At 32.1% G+C, this 19,641-nt stretch overlaps 1 protein-coding gene across 1 annotated transcript; it reads left to right on the top strand.

The window, feature by feature from the left end:
- Nucleotides 1-254: 254 nt before the first annotated feature.
- Nucleotides 255-19,280, top strand: gdl (gonadal protein gdl). The gene is made up of 5 exons (XM_076451707.1): nt 255-497; nt 6,224-6,384; nt 8,920-9,029; nt 16,002-16,073; nt 18,515-19,280. Exons 1-5 carry the CDS (start codon nt 355-357, stop codon nt 18,653-18,655), a joined length of 627 nt encoding a protein of 208 aa, XP_076307822.1. The 5' UTR covers nt 255-354; the 3' UTR covers nt 18,656-19,280.
- Nucleotides 19,281-19,641: the final 361 nt, after the last annotated feature.

The following is a 19,641-nucleotide window of genomic DNA, read 5'->3' as shown; positions in this document are numbered from 1 at the left end:
CTCATTTTATTATTTAACAATTACATATTTTTGTGTTCTTATCTTTCATGTACTGAGTACTTATGCATTTCATGTAAAAATAACATAATGAATCTAAACGTAGTTTTGGTGTGTAATCCTAATGAGATCTTATTTATTTCTTTGAATTTAAAATTACCGTTCAGTCAATCGAATTTTTTATATATATATCTTAAATTATAGGTCAGTATATTCTAATTAATTTAAAAATCACTGAAGGGCGCTAACATCGTTTCATTCTTTCTTTTTTTTTTTGAAAATAATTAGTAAAAAATTTTGTTCGGTGTATAGTGAGTGTTATAATTGCTATATATTTTTAAATTTAGATGTATAAATATGGCACATTGTCAGTATGTACCAAATATCGATGAAAGTCTTATGTCAGCTGTTAAAGAAGAACTTGCTCGAAAAGAACAGTTACAACAAAAACATTATTTTTATTTAAATGAACTTCAAAATATGGCAAGAGAATTACCACCGTAAGTTATTTTTTAGGTTTAAAGTTAAATAAAGCATGTGCATTGCATCTGTCGTTGTACGTACGGGAAAACGAGGTTTGTATCAAACTGTAAATCTAGCGTAATCAAATATGAAAAAGGACAAAAGGATCCCAAACTAGTGGACACGTTTGATTTCGCAAAAAAAGCCTTGAAATCTTTAAAAAAAAAAAAGAAGGATCACGAAGTCTATATTGAATATGGAGGGATAATAGCTTTGAAATAATTAACTTACGTAAATACGTTACATTGTTTGTTATTTTTACTGTATGTATATTATATAATCTATGTATATATAGTTCATTATATATAGTACTAGCCAACAACAAAACATGCAAAGGTAGAAATAAATGTCAAAAACCAATAAAATAATGAGTGTTATGAGTTTATGTGTACTTATATGTATGTATGAAACATATTTTAGTGGTATTTTTAGTTGTAGCAATTCATTTATATCACGTTAAACATTGAAAATGAAAGATGAAGGCTTATGGCAAGTTATGCAAAAGACAATATTAAGAATATAATCTAATAAGCAATATTCATGTGAGCTCTTTCTTTATAATGTGTCTTGCCTGTAAACCATTTATGAAGCTGTAATATAAAATAATGTTGCATCTTGATCTGCTCATTAAATATCACTGACAATGGAGAGGCTCAAATGGAACTTGTGAGACTCCATATATTTCCATAGTCACTTAATAATATTTGGGCTACTATTAGTAGAGCTCAAGATAATTTAATCTATTGTGTTTTACTTAATTATGTAGTTGTGGAGTACTGTAGTTTCATGTAAATATACTAGCTGAGAAATAGGTTTTTGCAGATGTATTAGGCTTTAATTACAAGAAGCTTTTAGACCAATATAGCATTTTTTGTTGTTCATCATTTAGATTATAGATTACTGTGTTATAATTAACAGATAAATTTATTAAGTAAAGAGAGAAGACAGATTATTATTGGTAACTTTATAATATTTTACATGTAATTTCAGAAATTGACATTTTGATTTGTTCAGTGATCTCATTATACTTAACATATGTTTTGTATCAACTAATATTGTGTTAAAAGAAATTTTATTTTTATCAGTTTGATTTATAATATATCATTTTCAAAAATAACATGACTAATGGAATTCTAGGGTACATATTGAAAGCAAAAACTTTGTTGACTACAGTAATAATATTGCTACAACAGTTTTGTAACTTTAACAGTGGTTCGTATAAAATGTGATCTGAATTGTCTATTCTATTGAATTGGACTTAAAAGCTTAAAACTTCTGCATATTTTATGTAATGAAATAATCATGAAAATCCATGTTGAGTAATAGGCCTAATGATCTGCAATTTTGGCCTAAGGGGTTTTATTTGATTCCTGTTTATATATATCTGAAATGTATGTGTATTTTCTCTGGAAAATGTTGGCATGTCTTTTGCTCATTGTATTCCACTTTTCCAAATGAAAAGGGTTTCTGTTTTTTTGCTTTTAAATGTTTTGAGTCAAGACATTTGCTTTCCATTCTGTGGAAAGGTTTTGTTCTTATAAATTTTTGACAATTAAAAAATAAAGCAGTACAACTTATACAATATTAAAGATTGAACAGTTACAATAGATTGTCTTCCAAAGTGCCCAAAGGCATCCATTGTTAATGCAAGTAACTGTTTTTCAAGATGAGTCTGTTGTCATAATGTCTTAGCTTGCTATTGTAATGCATTACTAAATATTTACTGTAATAATATTGATTTCTTATTTGTCTAAAGCTTGTGAAACATAAAGTGACAATACCTAACTGTAATCGTGTTGTTATTTCATGTCCAACATGTTTTTTCTGACATTAAAACATCTGGACATTAGAGCTTGGTGATTAATAAAATTTGTTACTTGATTAATTGATAGTCTTATTGAACAGTTACATGCAACGTATCAATTATTCTCATATGAGACTTGGAAAGTTGGAATAATAACAATTGGAAACTAATTAGATTCATGTATTATTTTTTGACAATAATAGATTTAGCTGTAATTTACAGTAAAAGATTATTTCGCATGATGTAACAGACGTAATCAGTGCTTATGGGTGATCAGTTAATCTATCAAATCTACACAGGATATAAGAAGTTTAAGTTACACCTTGACCTTTACATGTGTCATAAGAAATTTTTTCTGTCCTTTTTCATAAAAGCTTATGGTTTTATCAACAATCAATTTCACTTTCTTTCATTTTTTTTTTCACAGTATCAGGGTTTCTCTATTCCAAATGTCCATGTTCAGATGCATCACTTTAATGTTTGGTGTTGAAACTTATTTTCCACATCAGAGTTCTTTTAATTAAAGGAAACATTTTCAGCATAATCTTATTCTTCCAGTACTTTTAATGATATCAGCTAATTTAGAATTATTAATATTCAAAAGTATATCAAAAACAATGACATGAATAGAGGACTACAAAGGTTTCAAAACAGACCCTGTAATGGATCACGTCAGTCACAGTTGAAAAAAATATATTAGTGCCATGTTTTTTTTAGGTCGAAATTTACTACTACCATTATTTTTATCCATTTCTTAACTTCTTCAACAACTCCATAACATTAATATCAACAACTTTGTCGTGCATCTCTTGAAATACTTTTTGAAAGTCAGGTGACACAGCAACAACCACCATAGCCTCATTCAGAAAAAGGTTTTACCTTATAAAAATAAATGAATAAACAGGAAAAGCAAGAAAATGTTTTGTTTTTTCTCAGAACTGTTGATTAGATGTCCACTTTCAGGATTGTTTTTAAAGTTGCTTCTGAATGAAGATTAGCAGAAAATTACTGAAAGGTAATTTGTTAAAGTTACTGGCACAGCTACATTTCTGCATTATCAGACTGATAAAACCCTGGTTTTGATATCCTTGGTGGGCAGAGCATAGATAGCCCATTGTGTAGCTTTGTGCTGACTTTTAAAACAAATTTTTGGAAAGATACTGGAAGGTAAATTTTCTAATAATGAGCATTGAAATTTCTTTATTTATAATTATTCCTTTTAGTTCTGAATGCCACAGACTACTAAAAATTTTAGGCTTTTGTCAACCATCACATCCAGACCCTTATTAACAGTATAAATATTTCAAACAACAGATAATTATTTCTGGTTTTTTTCAGCCCTTGATGTATAGTTTTTCTTCTTCTCCTCAATACTGTAATGTGGATTCATTTTGCCTCTGTAATCTGTTACAGTTTTTTAAGGATGTTCTATTTCAGGGATAAGTGGTTGGGTCAAGAATGAAAAAAATGGCAAATTTCCTCATATGACACTTTCTTGAACATTGGCCATTCCTTCATTTTGTTTGTAAATACTAAATACTGCAGCAAAGGCAAACTGACACTTTAACTGATCATTAGGAAATTATTTTCTGGGTACTATAAATAAACAGAACTTTAATTTTATTACAAATCATAACCTTTACAGTAAGTTAGAATATTTTTAAAGAAAGTTTGACATTTCAGTCAGTGGTACAATCAATCCCAAGAAACAAGTTTTGTTAAAAAACATTACATTTGCATTATGAATTAATTACATCCAGCCTATTAACAACAGGTTCAGTGTAATTCAATAATACCAGCCCAATTTGAATGATACTGGTCTTAAAACTTTTATAACCTTGTTTATTTCTCACAAGTGTGAACTAGAATGATATTCAGTAATACACCTTTTAACAATGCCAGAAGAATTTAATCTGTTGACGTTAGTCAATTTCAAATGAAGTTACTCAAGTTATTTGCAAGGTATTCTCTGGAATTGAATGTCAGTAGTTGATTGATGTCACCAGGAAAGGGCAAATATATGTGATTTTTGGTGTTCAATATTTCACATTATAAATGGGGAACTGTTTCAATTTACCTGCTGATACTTCAGGCATTACACTTTTTGAAGAAGATATTTTAATGAGGTAAAACAACCATAATCAGCCTTCATTGGAAGGATTATCCATCCAGAAATTTTGGTCAAAAGCATCATGGTTAAAAGTAGATAAAGGATTATGGCCAGAATAAGGTTTTCTCCAAGGTTTTAAAGGAGATTAAATATCAGATATATAAGAGTCTAACTTTCTTTTATTTTTAGTACGTCAACAGGGATTGAATACGTGATTGAGGATTGGAGAGTTGCTTATATTAACCCAATTCTTAAAGATAGTGAAAAAGAGTTGCCCAGAAAATTGTAGACCAGTTTTATTTCAGTAATGTGGAAAATTCTAGAGTTTGATAAAACAAGCTTCACAAAATCATCTAGTGAAATATTATAAATGAAAATCAACGTGCATTCACCAAAGGGAAGTCTTGCGTTTCCCAATGTTCCTTTTTTTTGTTTTTCAAGATATTTTACTTTCTAAAGAAAAAGGTGTGGATCTGGTATGCTTAGATTTTCAAAAATCTGTTTATAAGGTTCCATATGAAAGATTAGATAAGAAATTTGTATCTGTATAAGTTCATGAAGGACAAGTTAATTGGATTGTAGGGTGGTTGGATGGAAAGAGGGAAAAGGCTGTTATTGAAAGAGTTTATTGAGACTGGACTTTCATTACTAGTAGACTACCTCAGGAGTCAGTGCTTGGGCATCTACTCTTCCTTAATTAAATCAGTTATAATCATAGGGTCATTATTGGTAAAGTTTTCCAGTGTCAGTAAACTCATGTTTTTAAGAGTACGGAGGGTATTGAGGTGTCACAGTACGAGTTAGATCAACTGAATCATTGGATAAATATTTGGCAAATGACTTTTAAATATAGTAAGGGCAAGGGTATCATAATTTAGACAATGCAGTTAATATAAGTGGGAACCAATGTGATAGTGTGAATGCAGAAAAAGATCACGGCCTAGTAGTATATAAGTTACTCAAGTCATCAAAGCAGAGGTTTGTTGCTAATAGTAAACTTACAGCTTTATGGTATATTTACAAACATCTGTATTACAAGTCAACAGATGGATTTTTTCTGTAGAAATCGCTAGTTTGGCCCCACTTGGAACATTGCTTATCTTTATCTAAGAAATTACATTGACCTACTGTAAGGAGGTTTAAGGGTGGTTCCATGGATGGAAAGGATATTTTGTAGGGATTGGTTTAGGTCTCTTAATTTATTGTTTCTTGAGAAAAGAAGAAATGGAGGTAATCTTATTGAAGTTTGTAAGATTATCCAGGGAATTGATGAGATAAAGACCTTTAATTTCATTGTGCCATATTCTTAAGATGAGGGAAAGGAGGACACAAGTTAAAGATTTGGAAAAGATAGTCTAGGCTTCAGTTAAGTCAGTTTTATTTTCCTGAGAGAGGAGATGTGTGAAATGAGTTGCTATCAGCGATGGTAGGGGCTGGGATATTAGAGAAGCTAATGAGAGAGAATCCATAGTTTCCTGAAGAGTAAAGTGTGGGTTGATGGTTTTACTTTTTCATTTTTAAAGGGTAAGTATACAAGGACAACTTTGAAAAATAAAATGGTTCTTTGTTGTCCTTATGATGTTATTGTCAGGACAATTTTGACATTAGAACTCCTCCATTGGATCAGTGGAAAGTCTGTGAACTTGCAATGCTGACATCTGGGTTTTGATATCTGTTTTTATTTAGTCATTTAGCTGTATGGTTTCGTTGCTCACTTAAATCTGTTTCTATTATTTGTGCCTAAAGAGTCCAAATTATTAATGATACACAATTTTTACTTTTTTCCTCAGAAAATATCAACAGAGACTACCTTATGAACTGCTGTCTAGTCTAGCAAACTCTCTTCTGGATGGGACTGTTTTTGAAATAGTCCGAGGTCTAAAAGAAATACAGCTGATGAAAGAGAAACATTTGTACGAGAAAAGAATGAAGATAATAAATTCACATAGAGGTAGGCCTGACAACACTTAACTGTATTAAACATAGAGGTAGGCCTGACAACACTTTACTGTATTAAACATAGAGGTAGGCCTGACAACACTTAACTGTATTAAACATAGAGGTAGGCCTGACAACACTTAACTGTATTAAACATAGAGGTAGGCCTGACAACACTTAACTGTATTAAACATAGAGGTAGGCCTGACAACACTTTACTGTATTAAACATAGAGGTAGGCCTGACAACACGTAACTGTATTAAACATAGAGGTAGGCCTGACAACACTTAACTGTATTAAACATAGAGGTAGGCCTGACAACACTTAACTGTATTAAACATAGAGGTAGGCCTGACAACACTTAACTGTATTAAACATAGAGGTAGGCCTGACAACACTTTACTGTATTAAACATAGAGGTAGGCCTGACAACACGTAACTGTATTAAACATAGAGGTAGGCCTGACAACACTTAACTGTATTAAACATAGAGGTAGGGCTGACAACACTTAACTGTATTAAACATAGAGGTAGGGCTGACAACACTTAACTGTATTAAACATAGAGGTAGGGCTGACAACACTTAACTGTATTAAACATAGAGGTAGGCTGACAACACTTAACTGTATTAAACATAGAGGTAGGGCTGACAACACTTAACTGTATTAAACATAGAGGTAGGCCTGACAACACTTTACTGTATTAAACATAGAGGTAGGCCTGACAACACTTAACTGTATTAAACATAGAGGTAGGCCTGACAACACTTAACTGTATTAAACATAGAGGTAGGCCTGACAACACTTAACTGTATTAAACATAGAGGTAGGCCTGACAACACTTAACTGTATTAAACATAGAGGTAGGCCTGACAACACTTAACTGTATTAAACATAGAGGTAGGCTGACAACACTTAACTGTGTTAAACATAGAGGTAGGGCTGACAACACTTAACTGTATTAAACATAGAGGTAGGGCTGACAACACTTAACTGTATTAAACATAGAGGTAGGCTGACAACACTTAACTGTATTATTAAAGTAAAACTATTTAAAATACACTTAGAAGGATGTATAAAAATGTAAGTTTACAGGTGCATGGAGTTGCTGTGTAATTTCAGAATTTTAAATTACGTAAGAAATACCATGCAATTTCCTGAATGTGGAACTGATATAACAAGAAATTATATTGTGTAATTTATATAGACATGTTAAACACAATATACATTGTGGCCAACAAGGGACTATTTGGCTTTGCCAACTCACACACCCAAAAAATTTAAATATTATAAATCCTTTATTTTTTCAGAATTTCTCTATAAGAAATGTTTCTAAGGTGTCAAACAAATACTGATGGTAACTTATTCTATAAACTAATCATGCTGCTAAAAAAAAGCAAAAAGTCTCTTAAGTTTTGTATTATTTAATAACAGTTGTGCTTTGTCATAAATTAGCTAGAGTAAGGGTCATTCTACCTTAACTCACCTAAGGCTTTCCAGTCATAGATTTCCTTGAAAACATTTAAGCAAAAACTTTATTTTTATGTATTCAGCCATGCAGTACGGCTTTATGATTTTCCATGGCTGAATAAATCCAAATGAAGTTTCTGCTTGAATTTGTTTTTTAAGAAAATATATGACATAAACTGGAAAACTGACAATTATTTAATTTGAGCAGTGTGTATTAAGTGTTTGATCCAAATTCTAATAAACCAAATGCATTGCACCTTCTGCAATTAAAAGTCAATCTACCAAATATTTGTTCAACTTACCACTCTGTTACTTAAACATCTTAAATACTAAGAATTTTCCAAAGGTTTAATAAAATCAGCAAATTTTACTTATGATACCCTTATTAATGCCATTGGTATAAATAGGAAAAAACTGAGTTCCAATTTTACTGAACTCTATTAGTAACAACATTCTAATTTTTCTAACTCAGCCACCTTTCAGTCCAATTACTTTGTGTTTTCCAAATCTTGCCAAGATTATTGACCTAATTGATTATCTGTGGCATTTTATCAAACCTCATGATTATTTTCTTATTGCAAGGAGCCAAAGGCTAAACTCTGTTAGATACTTGTAACAAAATGTTAAACAAACTCGTGTATATAGCCAAAAACATTTTTACTACTGTATACCCTTATAAAAACCCACCAATCTCTCTTCTTTTCCTCCAAACCAATCTTTCAAGAATTTCTGTTTTGCCTTTTGTACTTTCTTGACATTTGTTTCTGATCTTTTATACCCCCCTTCCCCCATTCTTTCACAGCTAGTGTAGTTTAAAAGGTTGAGCATTTTTATATGTGCAAAATCTTGAAATATGTATTGGTGAACTTTTGAAAGCAAAGCAACTACCATTTTCCCCATCTCAGAGCTTAAGTTTTGTAGCTATATATCTCTACATTACTGTTAATACAGTGTGTCATATTACTTTCTCTATTTTTACTACTGTTTCTAGTGTACATGTTTACTGAAACTGCTTTGTTGATAGTGTTTGTTTACTGAAAAATGTCTAATGTTTAAGGTAATTTTTTAATGGTGTCAGGCATGAAAGACAACCTTCAAAAGAAACACAAGGAAATTATGTCTTCACACAGCCAGGATTCACCTCAGATTCTTATTACCTTGAGAAATACTTATGAGAAAGAACTACAGGTAAAGCAGTAAGCACTGTGCTATACTTGGAATGTCTTGTAAAACTGTATAAAAATGTTCGATTAGCATATTATTTTTTACGAACAAAATTAAACTCAATAATATTGATACACAGCTGATAACAGTAAAAACACCATAGTGACAACAAATTAATTTAAAGAGAATGGTTGAAGATAGTTAAAGAATTTTTGTTTTTTATAAGCATAGATGTGTTTGTAGTTTAGTTTTATTTATATGTCTGTAATTATGCATCTCTACTTATAAAAGTAGTATATCATGGTTATAAATATTTATGGTTAAAGAAACTGAACTCTTTTTAGTTAATTGTAAAATATTTTCCTAATATTATTAATCATTTACTTAGAACATTTGGCAGATCTTAAAAATATGTATGTTCACTGGAAATTATTCTGAATTTTCCATTTATTATATATTTTGTTAACCTTTCTCTTGTGTGGTTTTTATTTTAAAGGAGGAATGTACATGATCCTCAGTTTCTATGCTGTAAAAAATAAGTTATGAACCATAAAGCTGCTGATTATTAAGATCGAATAAAATTATAAATTAATTATCTTGAGTTGCCAACTATTCCTGTTTTAATTCCAGATTGTCATTGTGATCATATCCTTTAAATTTGTATCTTTGTCTTTTTGTTTTTTTCATAACAAGATCTAACAACATTGTTATGAGTTGAAATGAATCAGTGACTTCTACAGCTGTTCTCAAACCAGACTCAAATGTTTTTGTAACACTGAAAAAAATATTGGCTAATCAGAAATCAGACTGATTGTTATTCCGTGTAGAAGCTAGGACTGTCATATTAAATTGATCAGAATGTTTGTTCAAAAAGACGCAGGGGAGAGTTTTATATAGGAATGTATGCCCTCACAACAAAGAAATTTAGAATAAATGAACCAAACAAGAACAAATTACAGGTAGATATACTATGTAAATGATACCAGTGAAGCAAACATGGAAAAATAAGAAAAACAACAATTGCAATACAAGAAGAAATTAAATCCCAGTTTGTAGCAGCAAAAGACTTGAGAACATGAAAGAAAAATACAACAAAACAAATGTAATGTAGGTTTTATAGGTAAACAGTATCCTTAAAGTTATAATAAAGGTGATAATAAAAGAAGTTTTAACTGCAACAGCTACAAATGACATCCCTATATGAAACCTCTTGTCAGCACTAGGTGTTGCAGAAACTTAAGTCTGAAAGAAAAACAACATATTTTTACAGTTAGGCTCCTCAGAGCTAGGAAGAAATGTAAGTTTAAACAAAATATTACTTTTTATGGTCATGTAATATATTACCTGAAATCAATAAATAGTGTTTTTGTAGATACCAACATTTCTCTTGGCAGGATAACAACAGCAAAAATTAAATGATTTCCATTTTTCTGCTCATATTCTGTTGGGTTTTTTTTATGCTATTATTTCCGTTTTATGTAAATTAGGGTTAGCATCTCTGGATTATGCAACTGTTGTCGCAAGTAAAACCAACTTAAAACAATGAAACGTACATTTTTAAGAGGATGTTAGGAATAATTAATACAGCTCTGTCATTAAAATCAGTTAAACACTTTTGACTTTGATGAAATAATACATTCATTTTAGACTTTGGAAGTCTTTTGAAAATCTGTTAATCATTCTCTCTGGCCAGCAGGCATTACTTCCTATGCAATAAGAAACAAACTAAGTCATAAACAAGTTAGAAGTTTTAAATCTGCTAACACTGACCTTGATTGTGACATTCCTAAATCTTTGATAATGCAGTCAACCACTGATTATGAGGTTATATTAAGTTATGTAAAAATGTTCTGGTTTTGTAATCAGTACCCTACGTGTGTGAGATGTACCAAATCAGTGTATTTTATGCCTTTAATTTTTAATCTAAGCATGTTTGCTTAAGAATTCTAGCATATGCACTTTTTTGATAATACTAAAACATAACCTGTATAACTGATATAAATACATGATTAGAATATAAAATTTCCATCTCGTACATCTTGTTTTCAGACATTGGAAATATAATCTTTTAAATGTTTTTGATGGCTTTAAACCATATTTCAAACAAATAATAGCCCTGTTCAAACATTAACTCAACAGTGTTCTTAAAAAATGACCATAGTAAAATAATTGACAACAATGTGTATGTGCTTAATGAGAAAAGTAAGGTGGTCTATGGATGTCCAAAGCCTGGGATTCAGTTCCCTACAGTGGGCATGACACAAATAACTAATTTTGTAGCATTTATAAACAGATTATGAACAAATGTTTAAAACCATGTAACTGTATAAAAGTCGCTATGAAATATCAAGTCAGGATTTCAGGTTTGTAAATCTCCTGATTCTTGTTCTCTTCTAACAGTATCATTCCTCATCTTAAATTTCTCATAGGCAGTTTTTATAAGCATTTGACACTTTTAAACAATCATATCAAGCCACATATAATTTGTTTACACACTCATTTTTATGTACACCTTAATAGGTCATTTCTTTGTCTAATTGTTATTCTTTTAGTTTCTATTTGCACTATTCTGTGTACTTTACCATACTTCACCACCTGTAATGAAAAGTCCAAAACTGCACACACATTTTATTTAATATAACTTCATGTTTTCTTCCTGCACAGTGCCAGTATTTTTCTTAGAAAGGAGACAAGTCATCACTGTATTTCTCAATGTTACGTGTGTCACTTTATGTTTCCTGGTATTGAATACAACTTTCTCATTTAATGCATTGTCATTATGACTGTCCAGGTTCTTTGGAATTAAAGAAGAAATTCTTAATATTTTCCCATCATTCTTGTTGTATCAGCAAATTTGTAATTAATTTTAGAACACAATAAGTATCTTAGCTACTAGCATGAATAAGTTTAAACAGTTTCTAAACTAGATAGATTCTTTAAGGAACATCTTGTTGTAAAATAAATATGTCCATTTTTCATTACCTGTTCTTTCTAATTTCAAGCTAATTTTTTCTCAACTTGACCTTATCAAAGGTTCACTGAAAATACAAATACCCAATACTTGTCAAGATGTCTTCTAATCAAAAAAACAAGATCACTGATGAAGATGAATAAGTTAACAGTAATAACATTTTTTTTAAACTACTTAAAGTTTTAGCTACTAAAAACCAACTCTTATAAAGAAGATTCCAACATTGTGTTTACAATAAAAGCCAAACTCAAAGCCTGAAATATCTGTCAGAAGTTTCTCTAGAACCATCTGATTTCTGAGAGGTAAAAATTGAAAGGCAAGTACCACTTTCAAAATACACTTACCATCTGCTAATAATATAGCTATTCTTCAACATCATCTCTGCCTGTTTAAACATTGGTCTTGCATGCTCCAGTCTTTTATACCATGTTTAAATGCCCTTGGAAGTATCTAATTTGCAAATTTATTCACCCTTGATAATTTGCCCTCTGTCCTAGTATTGTATGTAAGCACCTCACTTGGATAATGTAATCACTTTTTCTCAACAAACCGTTGGTCATGATTTTCTTTGACAAAGTGTTACATGTTGTCCAATTACTGATTGCAATTTTCATGCCACCTGTGGATTTCAGTAATTTCTGTATTATTGTTGACTAATCTGACCTCCCTTTAAGGTCAGGATGGAGATTACTTTTCATTGAGGCTGTCCATGTTTTTATCTGCTGAGAAATGGAGACATTCATTTGACCTGGGCTGCTTTCCCCTAGAGCTTCTGAAATTGCTTTTTTTTTTTTGTTGATCCTGGGGAGAATTTAGATTCTGTTTTCTGACACTTTTCTTTACTCAGCTTCTCATTAGTCAGATTTGGATCCACCTTCTACTTCTTTTCTTCAGTAAATTATGTGGATTTGTAAGGTTTTGAGGCTTTTTTTTTGTCCCCTTGTATTTACTCCTCCCTAGTTAATGGTATAAGGAAAGGGAACTGTTTGTTCTCCTCTCTAATTTTTCTGGTTCAGGCTGAGAAATTTACTGTTTTATTATGTGACAAGGTAGCTAGATCTTGCACCCTCTTTTGTCTGTGCACTTACCTTGGTTTCCCACACTCTGGTGGAAAGTATATTTTTCTTTGCTGCTGATATGTTAATGTTATTAGTTAGAACTGTTGAAATGTTTTTAAGACTCTTTCTTTCTTCCCTTATTTCCTACTATCCTTTCTTTCTAAGTCTGACTACTAGGGAAGGGATTACATCCATCTCTGTAATTCTTTTGCCTTCTGTTTTTCACTTCTGCAGTCAGTTGTAATCTGACAGTTTGTTTTGGCCTGGAAGTGTTGTAACTCTCTGTATCACTGAACTATCCCATGTGCATTTTCTCCAGATTCTACGAGTGTGGTGGTGGTCAGAAACCTTTCCACCAGAGTGTTAGAATGTGTTCCTTCACTCTTGAAGAAGATGGCAAAGATGAGGTTCCTCTTTCTTGGGTCCCTGGATGCTTTCTCCAGATGTCAGTAGTAGAGGCACCAGCCTCCTTGGGAGCCTACTCATAATTCTGGTTCAGATTTGATACTGCACTGTCCGGTAGGGGTGTGAATAACCATTCTTTTTGATCAGAGTTGATTTTGTATATTAGTTTAGAAGAAGGTCCACTATCTCCGAACGTGAAGTAATCCCATTGAGGTCCCTGATTGAGCAAGATTCCATGTCCTCTCCATAATTCTAGGGCAAGTGGAATACTCCTTGCTTACATAGTTGTGGAGTGAGGATGAATGTTCATAATTCAAGACCAGACGGGTTCTGTTCCTTTGGTTGTGTACAACATACATGATTTCATTATTCCAAAAATGGGGTGTTGCCTTTTGACCTTCTTCAAGTGAAGAAGAAAGTTTGTCCACTTCGGTGTTGCTTACTTTCTCGTTGTGATTCTAGTGGTACAAAATGTGTCATATTATGGCTACAGGTTGGGGTCCAATCAGAAGTATATATATATCTATTCCTTTATGGTCCATTAGCTCTAGCTATCAGTGTAGAATATAGGAACTTAGACCCCTTAATTTCAACCCTGAGTTGTGGAACCATGGCTATCTGGTTAGGGCTGTCCTATAATGATGATGAATCATACTTTTCCATCTTTGATACAGGAACTAGGTTCTGGGTGAAGAGCATTCCTTTTCTAGATGTACTGTGGTTTTTCTACATGTGTTCCACTTTTATCTTGGTACAATTCTGTTCTATACAGATGCTTCCTGTATGTATCATTTCACTTTTATCTTGGTACAACTCTGTTCTATACAGATGATTCCTGTATGGATCATGCCTGCACTGGCCCCTCTACCTTCTCAATGTAGGATTCTAGCTATAGTGCCAGCAGATCCTAAGTATATTTTGGAAGTTATTTTCCTAAACTGAAAATGGTTTTCCAATAATGCTTAATTCCACTGACAATCTACCACCCTCCCTCCTCACTAAGAGCCCGTGTACCTCTTGAAAAAGTGATTACATTATCCAAGTGAAGTGCTTATAGACAGCACCAAGATAGAGGGTGCATTGACAACAGTGGAGAAATTTGCAATGTTAAGGGCACTTAAATGGGGTATGAAAGATTGAAGCATTCAAAACCAATACACTGATAGCTATGTCGTCAGCAGAGGTAAGTATTTTTGAAAATACATTTTCAATTTAGGAAATGTTAACCTCTATACCAAGTAAGATAAAGTAGTAAGATAAATCTTCTTGTAATTAGAATCATTAAGAAATTTCCAAAGGTTTTCTAAAAGAGCATGCAACAACAATAGAATGTAAACACACATCCTCCTGTCTTTTAAATAAATTTGACACAGTATATTGTGTTTACCTAAATTAGTATAAACATTACAAAAAAAAAAAGAGGTTTAATATTTTAGCAGTGTTACTTTTATCCTGAAGAAAAATATTTCTCTTAGAATCTCTTAACTCTCTCACACCTGCATGGATGTATTCTGTCATGAATTGTACTATTGAGTTAAAAAATTATAGAAAATTAAGTTGATACTGCTCATAAACACATTCAAATAAAAACTTTAGGGTTAGAATGTTTTCAATAAAAAAGTTTTATTTATTTCATTTTATATGCAAAAATATAAATAAATTACAAATTCAATTTTGGGTTCATTTGATTGTGCTGTAAATGAAAACATTATTGTTTGTGAATTTTCTGAGTATAATATGTCATTCATATAGCTCCTCAGGATGAAAAGTGAAATGTGTTAAAGCAAAATAACACTAAATTGACCTTTTAACTTTAATAGAAATGTATATTTATTGATTTTAGCTATTATCTGTTTCTCACTGTTTTGATTGTGTCATGTTCATCTGTTTGTGAGTAATATTTATATAGTTCTCCTTTCAGTTTGCCACATCATGGTCAACTTTTGTGTAGTTAGTTTTGTATAAGTAGGAACATTTTGCATTTGCCATCATTATGGACATCAGCTGGCCTGACTGAGGACAAAGTATAATCATATTTAAGCTTTCCTCCCCAATATAATTAGCATTTCTTAATTTTATGTCATTAATCTCATACTATGATTTATTATTTTTGCCTTTGAAATATTTTCCTTCTCATTAAACTTTAAAACAAATTATTGTATATTAAAAGACTTCCCTTGTCTTGTACAGTCATAATTTTCTTTGCAATAATTGTACAATATTTTAAAAGTATAATAACAATAAAACAGGACTCGCAGTAACTTGACAATGAAATTTGTAAATGCTCTAAGTATTTTGGAAATATTGTGAAGTTTTCGAGAGTATTACTGAAGGAAATAATCTTATTTCTCAACAGTAAGATTTTTTTCTCCATATTTAAATAAATTATTCTCTGAATGTACATTGATTTTAATTAAGAATCAGTATTTTTTATGCATTGTTGTACTCAGTAGAAACTTATCAAAGGTCAAGCTTATATAGGTGGTATTATACATTCTTATATATGTGGTTTTATACATTCATTCATGATGACATGGATCTGAAACTTGTTGTCATTTACAGGAAATAGAGAAACGTCAAACAGAAGAGGAGGGTCGAGTGGATATGAAGATCATTATTGATCTTGATCAAGCAGTATGTTTCTCTTCTCTTAATCCTAGAATTATGTATGGGGTTCACATGAATCCTGCTGGTTTTTAAAAAAATTCTTGTAAACTGTTTTTATATGAAACCATTGTGGCTTCATGATATTGTTTATTATGAGATCTTTAATAAATTAAATAATAATACTGTTAATCTTACTAATTACTACTGTTGGTTACTATGTATTTTATATTGAAAGTGAACATTTTTGCAAAATGTTTTTGGTCATTTCGTTTCACTGAGTTTTAAGAGAGGTGAAAATATATAATATACAACAGTGGTAGGGAAGAGTGTTGAAAGAAGTCAGTAAATTGAGTAAAACTCATGTTGCTGTTATATTAATTGACAATGGAATTATACACTTAACTCCTAATTTGCCCTGGAGGAGTCAACTGTTTTAATCAATCACAACACTATACATTAATATGTTGTTCATCTATCAGTCAATAGACGTTAAAATTATGTCATGTAAAGGACACTTTTTAAGTTGTAATATTGTGATGTCGGCAACTTGTGCATGCCCTGAATATCATGAACTACAATGCATCATACAATATGAACTTCAAAAGCAAGAAATAAAAACATTTTTTATTCCTAATTACATTTTATTTGCTCTAGAAACAGAACAATTTTGGGTACCCTGCAGAAGTGTATGTAGTATAGTCAAACACTGCTGACCAAAATCATAAGGCCAATGAACATACAAAAAATTATGCATTTTGCATTGTTAGACTCAACTACTTATTTGAGTAGAGCTTCAAAAGATGAAAATAAGAAAAGGTAAAATAAAAATAAACCTTTTGTAGCATTTAATAGGGAAAATGTGAAGACTATGAAATTAGTCTAATTACTAGTTGGTCAAAAGTTTAAGACCATACTGAAACGAAGCGTCAGTTGATAAACACGTAACGAAATTTAGCCATTTGTGTTCAAACATTAGTGTTGTCAGCATCTCCCACTAACATCTCCCGTGTTACATTGGGTAAAAACATGGCAAAGGCTGAAAAGTTGAGAGAGTTGGAATGTGGCAGAATTGTCAAGATGCAAAAGCAAGGTCTCTCTCAACGTGACATCGCTGGTGAGATTGGGCATAGTAAGACTGCTTTTAAAAGACTCTGAGGGATACAGAATGAGAATTTCATGTGGTCAGCTCTAGAACATTTCACCAGCGTTGAGCAAGAGGATTCTACGGGTTGTCCGGCAAGGCACCAGCTGATTGTCGAACCAGATTAAAGCCCTCACAGATGCAGAATGCAGCTCAAAAACAATAAGACAGCATCTACAAGAGAAAGGCTTTAATTACAGTAAATATACGCCTCCTTTCACACCACGAAACAGCTTGGTTAAACTTGCTGAGAAGCACCAAACATGGGATGAAGAAAAGTGGATGAAGGTTTTGTTCTCTGATGAGAAAAAATTTAACTTGGATGGTCTAGATTGCTTTCAACGTTACTGGCACAATAAGGAGACCAGAGACATTTTCTACACAACACAGTGGAGGAGATTCCATCATGACCTGGGGTGCTTTTTCCTTCCATGGAACAATGGAGTTTCAGGTTATACAGGGGCATCAAACAGCAGCTGGCTACATTGACATGTTGGAGATTGACTGAAGACTCTCGCTTGTTTGGAAATGTGTGGATCTTTGAGCAGGACAACACTGCAATCCACAATGCCTGCAGGACAAAAGACTTTTTCATGGTGAATAACCCAATCCTTTTGGACCATCCAGAATGTTTGCCCAAACAGAACCCTATTGAAAATGTTTGGGAGTGGATGGCAAGGGAAGTCTACAGAAATGGATGTCAATTCCAAACAGTAAATGATCTTTGTGAAGCCATCTTTACCACTTGGAATAACATTTCAGCCAGCCTTCTGCAAGCACTTATGTCGACCACGACAAAGCGAATTTTTGCAGTTATTCGCAATGACAGCCATGCAACTCACTACTGAGACCTCTTGTTGGGTATTTCCTACCCTGTTTAGAACTTCTTTTTGGTATGGTCTTAAACTTTTGACCAGCTAGTATTTTGGCTATTTAGCCATGTAGACCATCCAAGCTACTCGAGGGCTATCTCTGCTAGCCGTCCCTAATTTAGCAGTGTAAGACTAGAGGGAAGGCAGTTAGTCATCACCACCCACCACCAACTCTTGGGCTACTCTTTTACCAACGAATAGTGGGATTGACCGTCACATTATAACGCCCCCACGGCTGGGAGGGTGAGCATGTTTGGCGCGAACCAGCGACCCTCAGATTACAAAGCGCACGCCTTAACGCGCTAGGCCATGCCGGGCCCTGTACTACAGAGGAATGAATGAATTTCCTTATTATGACTGGATGTTAAATAATTATTTCATGTGAGATAAGACATGTGAAGTAACATCATTGGTTTTGTAATTTTTAATGCTGTTATTTCTAATTCTGTTTGTAGGTTAGTGACCAGCAGGTTACACTAGAAAAGGCTGGAGTTCCAGGATTCTTTGTGACCAACAACTCAAATGAAATCAGACTACAGATGTACTTGTTAGAATTTATTCTAAAGTTAAGAAGTGTAGAACTCCCAAATGATTGAAATTCTAAGACTGAAATCAGTTATTATATCTAATTAACATCCATGTAGTCGTTTATTTGAAAATACCAAAGTGCATCTGTTGAAATAACTGGTTTTAAGTTGGCACTAATCAACTGAATCATAAAATCTTAACCTGTTTAGTTGGATTAAAGATTCTTTATATAACTATACAAATGAAATAATTTCTGTATTAGATGCAGTAATTTGGTTGAAAATAATGAGAAGTTTCAATAGGGTAACTAATGTTTCGTCAATTATTAAATTAATTCAACTCTATGAATGAAATATTAAAGGATGTTCACACTTTCTAGGAATTGTGAAAATGATGATTAGCGAACAGGTAAGCCAAAGATTTCATAAAAATATTCTGTGCCTGAATAATGAAAATTTAGTGAAATGTTTACTGATAGTATTCTAGTAGCATAACATTTGCAGTTATGGAAAGCATGGTCAGTGTATTACTAGGTGGTGAAATGTATAACAAAAATTCATCTCCCTTGAGTGAAAGTAATTTTTTTATTCATTTTCCCTCATGTTTCAGTGATTTCTCTTGAAATATATGATTGTGAAGAATCAACTAAGAAAACTGAATTACTTCATATTAAACAGATTTTCTTGTACAAAATGGTTGATCTGTTGGATATGGATTTTCTGTTTAACATATGACTCTACATTTAGAATGCAAATAGTTATGGAACTGGTTTGATAAATGCAATACTACATATAAACAACAAGTTTATTCACATGTATGCTAATGAAACAACAGTACATTTCCTATGACTGCATGAAGTTAAATGAAAGAACTGTGAAAAGGTACATCTTAATGTTTATTAATGCTCTGGCTAAAACAGAAAACTACATAATCCAAATAACTTCATCAAAAATAACAGGATAACAAAGTATAGCTTAAAGTTGTCTATGAAAAAATATTCATCACATCACTTTAAGTTGGAGCACTTGGTTCTTTTTAAATGTTGTTGATCAGA

This window comes from Tachypleus tridentatus, chromosome 8 (assembly GCF_004210375.1).
Source record: "Tachypleus tridentatus isolate NWPU-2018 chromosome 8, ASM421037v1, whole genome shotgun sequence".
NCBI lineage: Eukaryota > Metazoa > Arthropoda > Merostomata > Xiphosura > Limulidae > Tachypleus > Tachypleus tridentatus.
Note: the sequence above shows the minus strand (reverse complement) of the source record. Positions and strands in the feature narration are given on the sequence as shown.

Coding starts and splice junctions, on each gene's coding strand:
- gdl (XM_076451707.1), top strand. CDS start 355: ATGGCACATTGTCAGTATGTACCAAATATCGATGAAAGTCTTATGTCA. Junction 9,030..16,001: donor CTTATGAGAAAGAACTACAG/GTAAAGCAGTAA, acceptor TGTCATTTACAG/GAAATAGAGAAACGTCAAAC. Junction 16,074..18,514: donor TTATTGATCTTGATCAAGCA/GTATGTTTCTCT, acceptor TTCTGTTTGTAG/GTTAGTGACCAGCAGGTTAC.